Source organism: Oncorhynchus mykiss, chromosome 9 (genome assembly GCF_057628025.1).
Source record: "Oncorhynchus mykiss isolate SJ-2025 chromosome 9, ASM5762802v1, whole genome shotgun sequence".
NCBI lineage: Eukaryota > Metazoa > Chordata > Actinopteri > Salmoniformes > Salmonidae > Oncorhynchus > Oncorhynchus mykiss.
In genome coordinates, this window is record NC_143030.1 from 47,213,508 (window position 1) to 47,232,905 (window position 19,398).

Sequence of the window (19,398 nt, forward strand, 5' to 3'; positions counted from 1 at the left end):
GAGAATGGAAGGGACATTCCACCAAGAGAATGGAAGGGACATTCCACCAGTTCAGTGCGTATACAAAAGAGGGCTACCACATACCAGGATGAAGCATAGCCCGTGTTTTTCCCTCGGGTACGGGGCACCTAGAAGTATGCATCACTTTGGTATTTCTTATGTGAAAATATACAGGCGGAGCTGGAGTGTTGTTAAAAGAGCGGTCGTTGAATAGGTTAGCAGTTTTGTTTGTGCTCATTGCAATATGCACAAAATATATCAGATTAATTCTGTCTTTGCTAGACAGGTGCTTTTATCTATAGTGAATGGCACATTAGGCCTAAATTATTAGAGGTGAGGTGATAGATTCTGTTAGTAAATTCGAATCACAAATGAAAACTCAGTTCACAAATTGATAATGGCCCATTATGTCCTGAGAGCATTTGTCAATTCATTAGTCAAAATGTAAATGTGCATGCTGCAAAACGTTATATTCTTAAATACACAAAAAGCCTACTAAATAAGCTGTAGTATGAGAATCTCCACTGTCTTTCCTTAACACTGGGCTACAGCACCCCCTATGGAGAGTGAATGGTACTGTAAGAACCAGGAACCTACTGGTGCAGGGCATCAGTGGGGGATCTGAGTCGGTGCGGTAGTAACCGTTGCGGCACACACAGTTGGTGGCCCCCTCATTGGTGATGCGACTGTTGATGGGACACTGGAGACACTGGTGGTCGCCCTGGGAAGGTTTAAAGAACCCTGAGCCACACGCTGCAGAGGAGAAAGACAGACATATTTCTATTTCACCTTTATTTAACTAGGCAAGTCAATTAAGAATACATTCTTATTTACAATGACGGCCTACCAAAAGGCATTGGGATTAAAAATATATATATTATAAATATAGGACAAAACACACATCACGACAAGAGAGACAACACAACACTACAGAAAGAGAGACCTAAGACAACAACAGAGCAAGAAGGCAACACATAACACCACAGCATGGCGATAGAGACATGAAGAGACAGAGGGAGTGGGAGAGATAATTCATAACCTAAGTTATTATACTTAAGAGTGACATAAATTCAATACCAGACATTATACAATATGACGGCATGAGAGAAAAAAGGATACCGAGTCGATTGAAAGACAAATTCCCAGACATATCATAAAATATTGGTCTTGAAATACACAGACACATTACCTTTGGCATGTCCTTCCACATATGGTTAATAAAATAAAACTTCCAGGAATCAGAGGCTTGTTGCTATTCATGTTTTTTGTCTCATGGCATTTGAAACTCTGGGAGAACAGAGTGAGGCAGAGTCAAAGAGACTTTGAAATCTGGAGGTCTGGAATTGAATGGCTATACCATAAAAGGCAACGGGTGTGTGATAGGGAGAGAGGGGTGGTAGAGTGTAGGGGACAATATGTTGGGTTACACATATTCTACAACTGTGGAGTATGTGTTGAAATAGGGCTAAAGAGAAAGAGGAGTATCTATACCAAATCCTCATATCACTACCAACGGCTAATGCGCTCCATCATTCATTCTCCTCCATGGTTGCCGACATTGAGAATGTCTATATGTAGAAACCTTTGTTCCGATCAACAAATGCTGCTAACCAATATCCTACCAACACCATGTACGGTGTATTCTAAAGGGCTAAATGATGTGTGTGAAGGTTCCTGCAGCCTCCAGCTTCGCAAGCTAATCCAATCAAGATGGTGTGAAAGTAATTAAATGCCTGTCTGCCACTTCCTCAACTCTCTGGATCTGGTCCAAAATGGCAACCTATTCCCTATATAGTGCCCTACTTTTGACCAGGGTGGCAGGGCCCATAGGGCTTTGGTCAAAAGTGGTGCAAAGGGAATGGGGTGCTATTTTGGACGTGGTCTCTGACTGTCTGACAGTGGCAGACACGTAGCAGTCCATCCCCGACCACTCTGGAGTGCATTTAGCCAGTCTGTGTCAGGACAGTGGGAGAAAAAAATATATACAGTAGGTATATTTTCTACCCTTTTCGGAGGATAACTTTACATTGTTCTCTTGTATTGAAACAGTGTTTGTCTCTCGTTATTGAATTCATTTAGTTTTTGTCTCATTTACCAAGAGGTCCGAAACCGTCTTTGACTAACTGTCCTATCTTCTACTTGCCACAATGAGAAGCTATAGGAATCCCAGGCAGTCAAAGGACAGCCAGTGTGACTACACAAAAGAAAGAGTCTGTTGACAGAGGGACCCAGGGAACACCCATGGCTAGACCCAGACTGAGAGGAAGGAGGATTGAAGTGGGAGAGAGAGGATGTGACAATTCGATAATAAGGGGTCATTCAATAAATAAATAGTTACACAATCTGTGATACTCCGATATCAATATTTCAGGCCACAGTGTAGTCGTCCCAGCCCTGGATCCTACCAAACAGAAATATAATCACTAGAATGGGTTTCCCCAATGAGGGCGCACTCCCCTTAAACTGCCCCTAATTTACACATTTTTAGCTACAACTTCACTTGAGCAAAGTGAGATGTATAATCACTGATCTACAAAAAGTATTCCCTACCAAATAATAAGCATAGCGCAATTAAGATTCATAGAGCTACGCCTCCCCTGGCTTACGGCACTGCTACACTACAGCCATCGGGCATCCAGCAATGCCATCAGCCATCAGCCATTGAGGGAACACTTCCTTTGAAATCAATGAAAGCTGCCCGCGTTGTGTCACGTCCAATGACAGCATCCAAGCTCAAGATTCGTAGATGTTCAATTCTCGACGGCTGACACATTCTATCTTCTATCCTGTGAATTTAAATAATGGGGGGGGGGGGGTTGATTTTGATTGGTCTTGTCTAGCAGGTAGAACTGACACAATGCTGATGGCAACACAGGTAGTGTGACTTGTTCGGCGATCCCCCCAAACCACAAATTCACACACAACCAGACATTGATTGACTGATTGGAGACAGCTTGTGTCAATTAAATAATATTTCCTGGGATGTTCTACCTGTAGCAGACCTACAGTAGTGGATAATGCTGGAAATACTGGTAAAAAAACAAAACAACTGGCATGTGATACTAAAGAGCCAGATAAGGTTTCTATATTAAGGTGGCCAATGCTTGGTTACGATATTGTGGCTACTAAATGTGGAAGACTTGTGTAAAGAATTTGTTTGGAAACATTATTTCAAGTTATTGAACCAACTTTAATTTATTGAATAGCTTGTAACGCAATTGAAGAAATGTGAATAGTTAAATCCAAATTAAAAAGTGAACTTGGAAAAATATGAAAAAAATGGGTTGTATTTACATTATATATTGTATTGTGTTTGTTATTTATTAGGTTTAACCAAAACGGAAACGAGTGTTGAAAGAAATAGGTTGCAACTTGAAATATCGGTTTGGTAATAATCAAATAAAACAGTTGGCAATGAATCGTATATATTTGATTTTAACAAACGTAGCATTTTTCAATTGAGAAAACCTAACTAATTTACTTGTGGACAGTTTTTTTGGTTGATCCAAACTGTCATTTTTTGTGTATATCTATTCAGCTGTGTTTGGCATTCGCCGACGCCCGAGAAACTGATCCGAGACGGGAGATGCAAGGCCATTATATTTCTAATGTTTATTACAGAACTAATGTAACCAGCTACATTTCCTAAAGTTTCGCTTAAAGTTAATCTGCCATTTTACCAGGGAAAAGTAGGCTGGCTACACCGAGAAAATTACTGGAGAAAAGTGGCTACACATCAGTCAAAGCGATGTCTTTTGATAGAATGCTAATTTGTGAATTCTCAAACGAGTGCAGAAGTGCAAATGAAGCACAAAATGTGTTTGATGCTGAGCAAAAATGTACAATAAGAAGATCTGTATTGTAGATCTGCGTTTAAAAAAAGAATCAGTGTGAAAAAAACGAAGAATTCTGAGTTAAGGCGACCCTTAAGTTTAACTTGCTAGTTACCTAAGGAAGTGGCTGAATTAATAAGGTGCACTATGCATCATAATGTGTTCACTTTCTGCCATGTTTGAGAAGTCAAAGCCCTTTGAATGAGTTATCTGTACAGCTGCAACTGCAGCTTGATTTCCTTGCGTTTGTTCTCCTCTCTGTGCTGGGCCGTCTGCTTCTCCCTGTCTTCTTCTCCGAGCAGAGCAGGCAGGCTCCTTGCCTTAGCGACTCCCAGACTCCACAGAGACACAGTCTGTGCACAGTACTGTCCTTCCTTCAGACAAGCACGCGTCCAAACTTGTTCATTTCATTTGCACAATGTCTTTCATTCACATTTGCTTGAAAATGTCCAAACTCACCAAAAATGACATTCGGTAGCTCCTACCTACATATGTATAACTTTATGAGCTTGATTGTCTGTCTTTGCAATTTGTGTATTTTCGTTTCTGCTCGTTAGCATTAATAGCTAGCAGCCTCCATGGAAATTCTCTATTACAAAGTGCTAATATTGTTACCATTCTGGTAATAGAGCCCCTTCTGTACTAAGCGGGTAACACCGTAAATCCCGATGTGAGAGAAGGAAGGTATGAGGATATGAACATCTGGATACAGCCCAACCCTAGATTCAAGCATGGCGCTACAAAATATCTATAGATTTAAAAGTGTTTTAAATATCTATATATATCTATAGATTTAAAAGTGTTTGTACTTTGACACTCTCAAGAGTTGGCTCACATTATGTGATACTACAGAAGTAGTAGATGAAACCGAAAACACTTGACTAATCATGTTCTTTGAGACAATTCTTCTTGACAAAACAAAATAATGAATGAGTCAGCCTGATGTGGAGCAGTAGAATTTAACTTTGGCCTTATCAAAGGCTTAACAAAACTGTACACACGTAGCAAAGGTCAATTTGTAGACAGTGCCTGACTTTGATCCAGTAGCAGGCAGAGACAACCCACTGCCATGTATTGACACTGACAACATCGCCAACATTCTGCGGAGCCATTCTCCTAATTAGAGCCAGAAGCTGTTTGTGTTTCCCGACCATATAGGCTATAAATAGGACCCCGCACACGCATAGACATGTGTACACATGCATGCACACACAGTCTGCATGAAGAGGCTCTGTCAGAAATGAAGAAAAGATACCTGTCCAAGAGAGGCTGAGTTCAGGAGTAGCAGTCGGACTGAAAGCAATATTATCCAACATGAGGTTGCCCACAACATTACCACTTTGTCTCCTCTGCACCGCACTGTGAATCTTTTAACACTGTGGTTAAGTAAAAATAACATATCAACTGTGTGTGAGAGAGAGGGGGAGGACAGAGAGAGAGAGAGAGAGAGAGAGAAAGAGAGAGAGGAAGAGGGAAAGGGAGAGAGAGAGAGATGTGGATGTGGATGACTCGGTTTCTGAGGGAGTTTAATGCGCCATGTTTGTAGGATTGGCGGTAAATTGAGAGGACAGTCTTTTCCCCTCATGCGTTTCCAGGACTCCTGACCCGTTAGTAATTGCTTGAGCTTGGGGGTCTGCCCTAACATAGCCCAGAATTCTATTCTCAGAAGACTTAATTTGCAGTGGCTTGATTCAAATGACTATTTTACACGCAAGAACCATGATGTCCCAATAATCTGAGTGTGGCCCAGAATTACATAGGACCATGTGTCTGTTGGAGGTGGAGAGAGAGAGAGGGGTAAATACTACAGGGGGTTGCTTATGTTACATGTACAGAGTCATGCACATCTAATCTCTCACATAAAACTAAGTGTACTCTCTTTACAAATGTTATTGTTTTTTATACAGAATAAAATTACAATGTAAGAGTAATTTACAATGTAAGAGTAATTTACAATGTAAGAGTTGTAAATCTGGTGTTGAATACACTGGGGGCAGCAGGTGAGTTCTCGCTCTCTGATTATGTTCAATGACCATTGCATGCTCAGTAGAAGCCGAAACCCAGAGGACAACATACACTGTTGCAGGACATAACTCTGGCTTCCCCACTAGACAGAGTAAATGCCTGCAGTGTATATTTACCCAACAAAAGATTGTCTATGAAGCAAATCAGTTAACAATGTGCACAATCCAAACACATCGGATGCACGTTGGTAAATTTTTTTTAAAGGGACTGGCATTTTTCTGATAGGGTCATAACTTTGGAAGTTTGGAAAAGGTGCTTGTACAAGCAAGAGTTTGAGTGTTCGCTTCGATCTTATGAAAGAAACCAATACAGCAACAAAGGAATTTACTCCTCACAAATACAACGATTATGACTGGAAAGAGGGGAAGGTCTGAGGTGGGCTGGGCATGAGCGTTGCTAATTTCTCCACCTTGCATGTCCATTCATCCAACTAGACAAATGCATGTACCTATTGAATGTATTGTTACAGCAATAAGGTCCCTCTTTCCCCTGCAGGCTTGAAATGAATCCAAAGGGCTACACTCCCACGATTCACTGCTCTCCATGGGAGAGAGGAAGACAGGGTGAGGTTAGAGAGCTTGACCCTAGAGCATGTTGAGTAGCCAGTAGAAGTATTACACAGTTTTTGCTGTGCTATTGTCTTTGGGACTAATGCACTCTCTAATCAGGTCATTATTCCCCAGAACATAGGGCATTTCTTGTCCTAACATGAAATGCCTAACATAAACCACGAAGCATAGGTCATTAATAGATCCGTCGGCTATGGGCTTTATACTGTGTGAAAGCTGGGTGAGTATGAAGGTGCCTGGTGATGTGAAGTCACTGTCCTCATTAAGTGGTCAAATTACCATCAAAATGGACTCTTGAATAAGGATTTCCTGGATGACTAAACCAGATTTAACAACATAGGGGAGTCACTGCTGTGTGACAGTATGACTAAGGCTCAGTGATATCATTGACTACCTCTGGCTATTTAAGTGTCCCTCCTCCCCAAAGAAACCTTCACACCGCGAAACACGGCAGAACAGGTCGTTGAGGCCTTCATTAGCAGTGCTTGATATTTCTAATCAAATAGCCAGGGATTTGTGTGTGTGTGTGTGTGTGTGTGTGTGTGTGTGTGTCAGACATTTTCCTTGTCTCTTCCTTTCTTCACTCATCACAGAAATACATTAGGGTAAGGGAAGACACTAGGATAGTGCTTTCTTGGCATAAAGTGGTATCTCTCTGAATGCAAGGCTGGGACATAGGTCTACGGTTTAAAGACACCTCTAATTACCCTCAACACTCTCCCCTACAGCACATTCTTGACCCATCTTTCCTGGCACTAATTGCGTTCCCTTAGTGACTCTATTGTAGTTAGTAAACCAAAGGTATATGCATTAAAGATGTAGGATCTACATTTGAAACTTGTAGTGCATTTGACATGTAAAAAAGCTTCTGAAGTTTGTAATTTCCACTTAGAAATTTCAGACTTGATTTTCCCTTCCGAAAAAAGTATCAGCCGCTACAAAAATGCCTATTAATTATAATCCAAATTAAGATCCTACATCTGTTCAAGTCTCTATCCTCTGGCTTATCACTAATCTCAATAAGTAAATGACCCCAAGGCAAAACAGTCCACAGTAGTAGTAAACACATTATATCAGCAGCTCTCACCTCGACACACCGTGCCGTTCTCCACCGCCTCGTGCCCAGCCTTGCACATACAGCGCCCAATGGGCACCATCCACTCCCCGTCCCCGTTACAGTAGAGCTTGATGGGCACATCCACCTCCTCTCCATTGGGCACACACACACCCCGCGCCGCCACCAGGGAGGTGCTCTCCGCCCCCGACAGGGTCTCAGGGAACACAGCGCCATTCTCGACCACGCGGGGGCACTTCCTGTAGAAGACGCGCACGGCGATGAGCGACATGCAGCTGCCGTAGTCCTGGAATGCCAGGTAGAAACCCTGGCGTGACACGGGGCCGAAGCTCCGTACCTCCCTGTTGATTTTCATCACCCGGCTGCCCAGGTCCACCTGGGAGAAGCTCTCGTCGGCTGCGATGGTGTCCACTTTAATCCATGGGTTCTCCATCCAGGCCGGGGACACCTTATTGGCCGTGTCCGAGTCTGTCTCGTAGTAGTACAGGTTAAAAGTCTCTTTACAGGAGCCGGGGACGCTGGGGATGGAGCTGCAGTCGCGCACCGAGAACTTAATCTCCACGTGGATGCGCTGAGCGCCGCGCCGGCGGATGTACTTGGTGCGTACCCAGTTGTTCTGGTTGTTGTCAAAGACATTGCACACCTGGTAGGTGCGAATGGTATTCATATTCTCATCGTAGCCACTCACCTCCTCCCACTGCCAGGGACAGACAGAGCAAGAGGTCAGTTTAACATCCATGACCAGTGAAAAGTCAACATATTATTTGAATTACTTTGATTACTGGTCTTAAAAAACCCAAAGAACCCATATCATGATTAATGTCAAAATAAACGTGCAATAAGATTCAGTTGATGTATCACTTGGCTCACAGCTTTCACACTGTTTATCTTCCTGGCATCACACACTTTATGAATTATTGATTTCAGTATGACAGGGCAATCTTCCTTCAGCAGAGTTAACAAAACAACATCGCAATTCCTCAGACAGCTCCCACTTTTGCATTTTACATGAAAGGCACACGTAGGCAAATTTCCCCCAATTCACTTTGCTTAGAAGTTTGTTTTATGAAATCAATTATTAACTCTAACCAACTACATCAGGGGGGGAGGTTCCCACATGCTGTTTTGGGGCCTTTTGCAACCTATGACCGGATATATTGCTGCCCCTAATTGTATCCCGAATAACAATGCCGTATGAACATGGTAAACAAATAGGGGTACTTATTCCTATATATGCTTTTGCTGTTGCTCTAAATTGGGCTTCTCATGGTGCTGCAGCTAGAGACGGTTCTGCAAAATCACAAAAAGTTTAAAAAGTTTACAAAATGGTGTGTCACATAATGAGATGCTTTGTTCTACTCACCCCCAATGCTGGATAGATAGTCCATCCCAGCTCTGCTGTTGCCGTCGTAGAGTCCATGAGTATTTCTACAGGGAAATCAAGATGAACAAGTTCATGTGGTATTAAAAATCACAACTGCAAAACAGGGCAACGAAGACAGCAAGACACATGTTACTGTCATTGTGAAATATTGTGGTGAGAAAATAGTATTAACTGTGTATGACCGACCAATGTCAAAACGAGGATAAAAAATTAATTAAAAAAAGTGTTTCTCTAGCCACATATGTACGTTCATCATTATCGCTAGAGGGTTGCAACAATGTTGCCTTCTCTCCCCTCTGTTCTTAGCGTTATATATGGAGTCTACACCTGTACATCTCTCTAAATAGATTAGATAATGACTTTATTATCCCCAAGGGGAAATGGTAGCTCTGTGCATACATAATCAAACATATAGATGGGCATATGCAGACAATAAATACAGATTCATGAGCGATCAATGATTAATCTGTAAACTACATACACTATACAACACTTAAAATGTTGCCAGGATGCAGTCGTGACAGCTCTATTGGTTAATCATGATACTCCTAACATGGTCTGACAGAATTGCACAATTATGATCATAACACCCTTTTGCGACTTGGAGTAGAGTGATATTGTAGAAGTATTGTGTTATGACCCGTGCCCCTGCTTTGTGTTGTTTCAGTGATGGTCTGTGTGCAGTCACGCTAAGGGGGCACAGTGACACTCTGCTGCACCTCAACCACACTTAATACAGGAGGAACGGTAGTGAATGACTCTGCCTGGTGACATCTGCTGTCTCTCTCTCTCTTTCTCCCTCTCTTCAGTATCCGGACACACACGCACGCACACAGTGAAGCCCATAATCTCTCCTCTCACCACCCCCACCAGAAATGGAAGGGCAAGTAGGCTGTAAGTCTCCCCACTCTGCCTGTGTAGACTGACACATTTTAAATTATTCACAGGGTCCTATCAGTGAAGTGCTGCTGAGTGGAGAGATGGTACGAACAAGTATATTTAAGCCTTATATTCTGGTAGGGAATACAGGAAGGGGGACAGGCCACAACCTACTCATACAGTGGTAAAACATAGGTTGGACCCTGATTATGTAGACTGAGCACAATTCTGTCTCTATAAAAATGGACCTGGATGGAAACTGTACTTGGGGGGGGGGGGGGGGGGGGGAGGGTTAGAATAAGGGTTAGTTGTTTATCGAGTTTATTTCTCATGATAACACACTGCCTGGTACCCTCACATCTGCAGTTGAGAACAAAGACTTATGGAAAGCCAATAGCACCAATGCTCTCTCTAGCAAACATCTGTCTTCAACTGTTCAGTACATCATGATACCCACTATCAGATGAACTTCTCTAAAGATTTTTTCCATCTAGGGAGTTTTTCCTTGCCACGGTGCTGCTGATTGGTCTTTGGGATCTAGGCTGGGTTATTGTCGATGTAAGAATTATATATAAATAGAATTTGATTATTGGATTGATTTGTCCCACCATAGGTTGCAGAAAGGGAAGAGACCGTGGCTGACCCTCCCAGTTCTGAGAACGTTCTAGGAACGTTAAACATGACGTTATCCTCGGGACATAGTCACAGAAAAAAAGATGTTGTGGTGGCAGGTGCAGAGAAGTACTTGGGTGTACGAGATTTTGCTGCAGAGGAGTTTAAAGGTGTTGAACGATAGTGTCCCGTCCTCCCAGGCTGTCGGCCTGGTGTAGGATCAGATAGGGCCAAGTAGTGGAATAGTGGTGAGGTTTTAATGGGTGTGGGTTTAAATGGTAGGGACATTTTTCTTCCCTTTTCCCCTTCCCTGTTGCTAGTTCCCAGTTTGTTCCGGGGATGTCCCCAGGGACATTTATAGGACACACTCAGGAAGTTGTGTCATGGACATGGTCCTGTGGAGATTTTGTCTAGTTACCGGTTTGTTCTGGGGACGTCCCCAGGGACGATTTTAGGATGCTCTTATAATGTACTTTCATGGTCCCCTGGAGGTTTTTGTATTGTTTCCAGTTTATTCTGGCGATGACCCTAAAGACGTTTTCAGTACGTTCCCAATAAAATAAAATAAATCTGTCATCAGGACGCTGTGTGATGGAGCCAATGTAATGTTCTCTGGGGGAGCTTTGTGTTGTTCCCTGCAAGTTACCAGAACGTCACTCAGGACCATGTCAACATTTTTATAGGAAGTTCTCAGGACTTTCATTTTACTAGTGATTAGGATGTCGCATGATGATCCCAATGGAACTTTGGGGGACCTTTGTGTAGGTCATTGAGAACCATGTCATTGAGGACCATGTTAGGACGTTTGTAAGATGATCTCAAGACATTTGTTTCACCAGTCATCAGGACGTCACGTGGTGTTCCCAGGTGTCCCAAACTAGAGTTTGTAAAGTTATTAATTGGTTTGGGGGTTTTAAGGTAAGTGGGACGCTGTTCAGTTAAAATAATGTAAAACTCTTTAATCAATGACAATATGATTACATTTGACATGATTACCTAGTACCGAATACATCTGTAGCATTCTCAGTAGTCCCCTACATAATCATTACCTATAATACATCTCTACACTTAGCAAAAGAATACCATCTGCACTAATGTTACTCCTGAATCACTATGATAAATAAAATAGATAACTATTTTATTTATCATAGGGATTCAGGAGTAACATTAAAACAGAATCAAATTCCCCACCAACATTAGACATCTTGTGTGTATTTTTCACCGAGCTGAGATTTATTTTGAAGTGCAAAGTGTAGGAATACAGTTGAAATCAGTCATTGACACAGACATGGTGGCGTAGCAGCAGGCTCGGAATGCGTTTAGACTTTTACTCAAGTAGTATTTTACTGGGTGACTTTCACTTTCACTTGAGTCATTTTCTATTTCGGTATCTTTACTTTTACTCAAGTATGAGATCCTTCCTCTGACACCGCCTAGTATATAGCTCCTGGATGGCAGGAAGCTTGGCCCCAGTGACGTACTGGGCTGTACGCACTACCCTCTGTAGGCTGTCTCATCGTTGTTGGTGATCAGGCCTACCACTACTGTATCATCAGCAAACTTGATGATGGTGCTTGGCCACGCAGTCGTGGGTGAACTGGGAGTACAGGAGGGTACTAAGCACGCACCCCTGAGGGGCCCCCTTACCATCTCGGGGCGGCCTATCAGGAAGTCCAGGAACCAGTTGCAGAGGGAGGTGTTTAATCCTAGGGTCCTTAGTTTAGTGATGAGATTTGTGGGCACTATAGTGTTGAATGCTGCACTGTAGTCAATGAACAGCATTCTCACATAGGTGTGCCTTTTGTCCAGGTGGGAAAGGGCAGTGTGGAGTGCGATTGAGATTGTGTCATCTTTGGATCTGTTGGGGCAGTATGCGAATTGGAGTGGGTCTAGTGTTATCGGGATGATGGTATTAATGTGAGCCATGACCAGCCTTTCAAAGCACTTCATGGCTACCGACGTGAGTGCTACGGGGCGGTAGTCATTTAGGCAGGTTACCTTCACTTTCTTGGGCACAGGGACTATGGTGGTCTGTTTGAGAGGTATTACAGACTCGGTCAGGGAGAGGTTGAAAATGTCAGCAAAGACACTTTGCTGGTCCGCGCATGCTCTGAGTACATGTTCTGGTAACCAGTCTGGCCCAGCGGCCTTGTGAATGTTGCCCTGTTTAAAGGTCTTGCTCACATCGGCTACGGAGAGATCACACAGTCGTCGATCACACAGTCGTCCGGAACAGCTGGTGCTCTCATGCATGCTTCAGTATTGCTTGCCTCAAAGCAAGCAGAAAAGGAATTTAGCCCATCTGGTAGGCTCGCATCACTGGTCAGCTCGTGGCTGGGTTTCCCTTTGTAGTCCGTAATAGTTTGCAAGCCCTGCCAGAGCCGACGAGCGTCAGAGCCGGTGTAGTAAGATTCAGGATTCTTACTTAGACATTACGTGTGAATCGATATGTACCCAGCTAACCACCTACTGTACTAGCCTGTTTGATTTCAGTGAAAACACAGAGGCAAAGTGACTGCCAAGCAAAGCCAGCTCAGAGTGCTCGGTCATGACATTTAACAACAAGCCAGCTAGCTAACTGCATCGTAATGCCCACAATAACAAAAGTGTGATGCCAGCAGGTCCTGAGCACTTGTTGAACTACAGTATGCACAATGAACTATTCTATTCAATATGTAACTACCATGTAAATACTCTGGGACCAACATTGTTCTCCAAAAGAAAGCATCTCTCAACAAATTAAACAATTAAAATGACAGCAACATGTCAACAAACATCTGGGAAAATGACCAAGAATCTCTATTAAACTAGAGAAATATGAACCATTACTATGTGTCTGTGTCAATTACATTACCACAAATATTCAATTTAATTCAAGTCAATTGCATGTCACCTCTGAAAGAATCCTTAAATACTTAGGGGAGTCTGAGCCATGTACAATCTCTAGGGAAGTATGCTATAATGAGCCAATTACAGAACCATAATGGCCGATGATTCCAGTTTCATGTAAGCCACCTGTCGTAGAGAGGCAGTAACCACAGTGGAATAACCACAGTGGAATAACCACATGATTCATCCCCATTATCAACTGACCATAGAGGCTGAATGACATAATGTATACGGCATTACAACAGTAGGCATTTTATAGTCAAGTTCAGACAAAATGATTGGTCTCCAAATTGGGCCATTTTTCGGGTGATCAGTTCCTGTTAGTATCAGTGTGGATTAATGAGTAGCTGTGAGGGAGGGCGAGCCAGGTGTTGGTGCTGCCGCTGAACGGGAATAAAGAGGCCGGGAGCAGTGACCCGCTAAGAATTCCCATGGACTGAGCCTAGAGGGATTGGGAGGGGAGCAAGTCTGAGTGGAAAGCACGGAGAAGGGAAAGAATTGGGTCTATGTGGATACTAGCTCCAGCTCTCCAAGTCATACAGTAGGCTCAAACTAACGCACAACAAGGCTCAAAATGCAAGGCATGCACAATCTGATGTACTGTAGCTGCAACAGGGGACAAAGGGAAGGGGGGTGACATGAGTTACTGCATGATGCCCTCCTTTCGTGCATAGACATGTCATCAAAGCACTTCAGTTTCTGCTTGAGCCCAACCGAGTGTGCACAGTACGTCGCAGAGATCCTGTCACACACGACACATGGAAGGCTATATTAAAGCTGAGTATTATAAATACTGTACGCGATAAAGAGGTTGTCTCGAAAATGTAACAGAGCTCTACCAGGCGGTTGAGAGTGACATAATAGCAATGCCATATTAGAATGGCATTTTGCATAGCATTTTTACTCATCTCAACAATATTACAAAAATGACTTTAGGTCTGCTTCAGTGGCGTTCATTGGTAGGTAAGCATTGTTAAACGAGGACTAATGTCAAATTTTTACAAATGATAGTAATTTTGCACATGAATATTCAATTGAATTGAAATGAATGTGTTTTCAGGTTTAGTTTAGTTCATTAGGATCCCCATCAGCTACTGCACATGCAGCAGATACTCTTCCTGGGGTCCACAGAAACCATACAAATACATGACAAAGTACAGAACAGTTATAGACAAGAACAACATAAGATATTACGTTAAATTACGCAACCCTGCCCCTTAGAGGCTGCTGCCCTATATACATAGACTTGGAATCACTGGTTACTTCAATAATGGAACACTAGTTAGTCACTTTAATAATGTTTAAATAATGTTTACATACCACTTTACTCATCTCATATGTGCCACTCCGACATTGCTCTTGCTAATATTTATATATTTCTTAATTCCATTATTTTACTTTTAGATTTATGTGTATTGTTGTGAATTGTTAGATACTACTGCACTGTTGGAGTTAGGAACACAAGCATTTCTGTCATGCTCTGGCCATAGAGAGGCTTTAATTCTCTATTTTGGTTAGGCCACGGTGGGCATTCTAGTTTCTTTATTTCTATGTTTTCTATTTCTTTGTGTTTGGCCGGGTGTGGTTCTCAATCAGAGGCAGCTAGCTGTCTATCGTTGTCTCTGATTGAGTATCATACTTAGGTAGCCTTTTCCCCACCTGGATTTGTGGGTAGTTGTTGTCTGTTTTGTGTTTCTGCACCTGACAGAACTGTTTGTTGGTGTTTTTGATCTTTGTTATTTTGTTCTAGTGTTCAGAGTTTAATAAACATCAGCGTGGTAAGGAGGAGCAGAGTGTAATGGACTCCTGGACCTGGGAGGAAATCCTGGACGGGAAAGGACCCTGGAGGCAGGCTGGGGAGTATCGCTGTCCACGGGAGGAACTGGAAGCAGCTAAAGCTGAGAGGCAGCATTATGAGGGAACACGGCTAGCAAGGAAGCCCGAGAGGCAGCCCCCCCCCCAAAAAAATTGGGGAGTGTGGCAGAGTCAGGTTGGAGACCTGAGCCAACTCCCCATGCTTACTGGGGCGGGCGTCGTACTGGTCAGGCACCGTGTTATGCGGTGGAGCGCACGGTGTCTCCAGTACGCGTTCTTAGCCCGGTACGCTACATCCCAGCTCCCCGCATCTGCCGGGCTAGGGTGAGCATCCATCCAGAAAGGACTGTGTCAGTCCTGCTCTCCAGACCTCCAGTACGTCTCTACGGCCCAGGATATCCTGTGTCTCCAGTGCGTCTGCACAGCCCAGTGCGTCCTGTGCCTGCGCCCCGCACGTGCCGGGCCAAAGTCACCATCCAGCCAGGATGGGTTGTGCAGGCTCTTAGCTCGAGACCTCCAGTGCTCCTCCACGGCCCAGTGTATCCGGTGACCCTGCCAAGGACAGGGCCTCCTGTATGTCTCTCCAGCCTGGTGAGTCCTGTCCCTGCACCCAGAACTAATCCTCTTGCATGTCTCCCCAGCCTGGTGAGCCCTGTGGCAGCTCCACGTTCCAGACTGCCCATACGTCTCCTCTCTCCAGTGATGATCCATGGCAAGAAGCCTCCAGTGGTGATCCATGGAAAGAAGCCTCCAGTGGTGATCCATGGCACGAAGCCTCCAGTGGTGATCCATGGCCTTAAGCCTCCAGTGATGATCCATGGCCTTAAGCCTCCAGTGATGATCCATGGCCTTAAGCCTCCAGTGATGATCCATGGCCTTAAGCCTCCAGTGATGATCCATGGCCTGAAGCCTCCAGTGATGATCCATGGCCTGAAGCCTCCAGTGATGATCCATGGCCTGAAGCCTCCAGTGATGATCCATGGCCTGAAGCCTCCAGTGATGATCCATGGCCTGAAGCCTCCAGTGATGATCCATGGCACGAAGCCTCCAGTGATGATCCATGGCACGAAGCCTCCAGTGATGATCCATGGCACGAAGCCTCCAGTGATGATCCATGGCAAGAAGCCTCCAGTGATGATCCATGGCAAGAAGCCTCCAGTGATGATCCATGGCAAGAAGCCTCCAGTGATGATCCATGGCAAGAAGCCTCCAGTGATGATCCATGGCACGAAGCCTCCAGTGATGATCCATGGCAAGAAGCCTCCAGTGATGATCCATGGCAAGAAGCCTCCAGTGATGATCCATGGCAAGAAGCCTCCAGTGGTGAGACATGGCATGAAGCCTCCAACGAGGGCCTCCAGCAACGTCCTCCAGAGCCTCCAGCGACGGTCTCCAGTCCGGGGCCCGCAACGAGGATGCCCAGTCCGGGGCCCGCAACGAGGGTGCCCGCGCCAGAGCCGCCGCCTAAAGGAAGCCCACCCGGACCCTCCCCTTTAGAGTCAGGTTTTGCGGCCGGAGTCCACACCTTTGGGGGGGGGGGTACTACTGTCACGCCCTGGCCATAGAGGCTTTTATTCTCTATTTTGGTTAGGCCAGGGTGTGACTAGGGTGGGCATTCTAGTTTCTTTATTTCTATGTTTTCTATTTCTTTGTGTTTGGCCGGGTGTGGTTCTCAATCAGAGGCAGCTGTATATCGTTGTCTCTGATTGAGAATCATACTTAGGTAGCCTTTTCCCCACCTGGGAATCTGGGTAGTTTTCTGTTTTGTGTTTCTGCACCTGACAGAACTGTTCGTTGTCGTTTTTGCTCTTTGTTATTTTGTTCTAGTGTTCAGATTTGAATAAACATCAGGAACACGTACCACGCTGCACTTTGGTCCACTCCCTCTTCTTCAGACGAGCGTTACAATTTCACTACACCCGCAATAACATCTGCTAAATATGTGTATGTGATCAATGAAATTGGATTTGATTTTAAATGAATAAGATAAAAGTTACATATAGCAAAAGACACCAAGAGAGCACAAAAATACTATTTATACTAAAGGTCGACCGATTAATCGGAATGGCCGATTAATTAGGGCCGATTTCAAGTTTTCATAACAATCGGTAATGGGCATTTTTGGACACCGATTATGGCCGATTACATTGCACTCCATGAGGAGACTGGGTGGCAGGCTGACTACCTTTTACACGAGTGCAGCAAGAGCCAAGGTAAGTTTCTAGCTAGCATTAAACTTATCCTATAAAAAAACTATCAATCTTAACATAATCACTATTACATATTACTAGTTTATCTAGCCTGTCCTACGTTGCATATAACCGACGGTACCTGTTAATTTATCATCGAATCACAGCCTACTTCTCCAAACGGGTGATGATTTAACAAGCGCATTCGCGAAAAAAGCACTGTAGTTGCACCAATGTGTACCTAACCATAAACATCAATGCCTTTCAAAAAATCAATACACATATATATTTCCAAAACCTGCATATTTAGTTAATATTACCTGCTAACATGAATTTATTTTAACTGGGGAAATTGTGTAAATTCTCTTGCGTTCTGTGCAAGCAGAGTCAGGGTATATGCAGCAGTTTGTGCTGCCTGGCTCGTAGCGAACTGTGTGAAGACCATTTCTTCCTAACAAAGACTGTAATTAATTTGCCGGAATTGTACATAATTATGACATAACGTTGAAGGCTGAGCAATGTAACAGCAATATTTAGACTTAGGGATGCCACCCGTTAGATACAATACGGAACGTTTTCACGTTTTGTTTTCGAAATTATAGTTTCCGGATTTTACCATATTAATGACCTAAGGCTCATTTTTCTGTGTGTTATATTATAATTAAGTCTATGATTTGATATTTGATAGAGCAGTCTGACTGAGCGGTGGTAGGTTGCAGCAGCCTCGTAAGCATTCATTCAAACAGCACCTGCATTTACCAGCAGCTCTTCGCTGTGCTTCAAGCATTGCACTGTTTATGACTTCATGCCTATCAACTCCCGAGATTAGGCTGGCAAAACTATAGTGCCTATAAGAACATCCAATAGTCAAAGGTATATGAAATACAAATTGTATAGAGAAATAGTCCTATAATTCCTATAATAACTACAACCTAATACTTCTTACCTGGGAATATTGAAGACTCATGTTAAAAGGAACCACCTGCTTTCATATGTTCTCATTTTCTGAGAAAGGAACTTAAAGGTTAGCTTATTTACATGGCAAATATTGCACTTTTACTTTCTTCTCCAACACTTTGTTTTTGCATTATTTAAACCAAATTGAACATGTTACATTATTTACTTGAGACTAAATAGATTTTATTGATGTACTAAATAAAAGTGTCTATTCAGTATTGTTGTAATTGTCCTTATTACAACAACAACAACAACAAAAAATGTCATTAATCGGTATCGGTATTGAAAAATCATAATCGGTCAACCTCTAATTTATACACTATTCATATTCATATTCTTAGATACAGTACAGTTAAATTAGATCATTAGAAAGAGGAGAGGCGCTGTGATACAATATGTTTTTTTTTTTATCTGTTTTTTTAAAGCTAAACTGGCTTTTTGCCAGAGTAACCTCTGGTGGCAGAGCATTCCACAATGACATGGCTCTATACAGTGGGGCAAAAAAGTGTTTAGTCAGCCACCAATTGTGCAAGTTCTCCAACTTAAAAATCCTACAATGTGATTTTCTGGATTTTTTTTCTCATTTTGTCTGTCATAGTTGAAGTGTACCTATGATGAAAATTACAGGCCTCTCTCATCTTTTTAAGTGGGAGAACTTGCACAATTGGTGGCTGACTAAATACTTTTTTTGCCCCACTGTATATGACTGAGCAATGCATTGAATCTGTTTTTGGTTTGAGTACCGTGAAGAAACCCATGGTGGAGTGTCTGCTGGGGTATGTATGTCTGCTCAAAGTGTATGTAAATAGATTATACCAGTGGTTAGGCATTTCCAACACACAAACGTTTCTTAAGAGGAGTAGTCAATTTCTCCTCAACCATGAAAGACTATCATGCATGTTGGTGGTGTAGATGTACATTGCTTGTCCCTCAAAATGGTTTTCTTACATTTCATATGATTCCAGGCTCTTCCACCATGTTTCCCACATGTTCAGACTACAGTGCCTTCGAAAAGTACACAGACCTCTTAACTATTTCCACATTTTGTTATGTTACAGCCTTACTCTAAAGTTGATCAAATTAAAATAAATCCTCAGTAATCTACACACAATACCCCATAATGACAAAGCAAAAACAAGTTTTTAGGAAGTTTTGCAAATTTATAAAAGAT

General features: G+C 43.1%; 1 protein-coding gene across 2 annotated transcripts in view; it reads right to left on the reverse strand.

Annotated features, from left to right (window-relative positions):
- Positions 1 to 19,398, reverse strand: part of LOC110532127 (ephrin type-B receptor 2) — a 56,619-nt gene that overhangs the window by 16,676 nt on the left and 20,545 nt on the right. For both annotated transcript variants that reach the window (XM_036988043.2, XM_036988042.2), the window contains exons 2-4: positions 8,866 to 8,930; positions 7,515 to 8,199; positions 598 to 753 (exon numbers count right to left, since the gene is read on the reverse strand). In XM_036988043.2, coding sequence (XP_036843938.1) covers positions 598 to 753; positions 7,515 to 8,199; positions 8,866 to 8,930 — 906 coding nt within the window. The remainder of the gene's footprint in view (positions 1 to 597; positions 754 to 7,514; positions 8,200 to 8,865; positions 8,931 to 19,398) is intronic.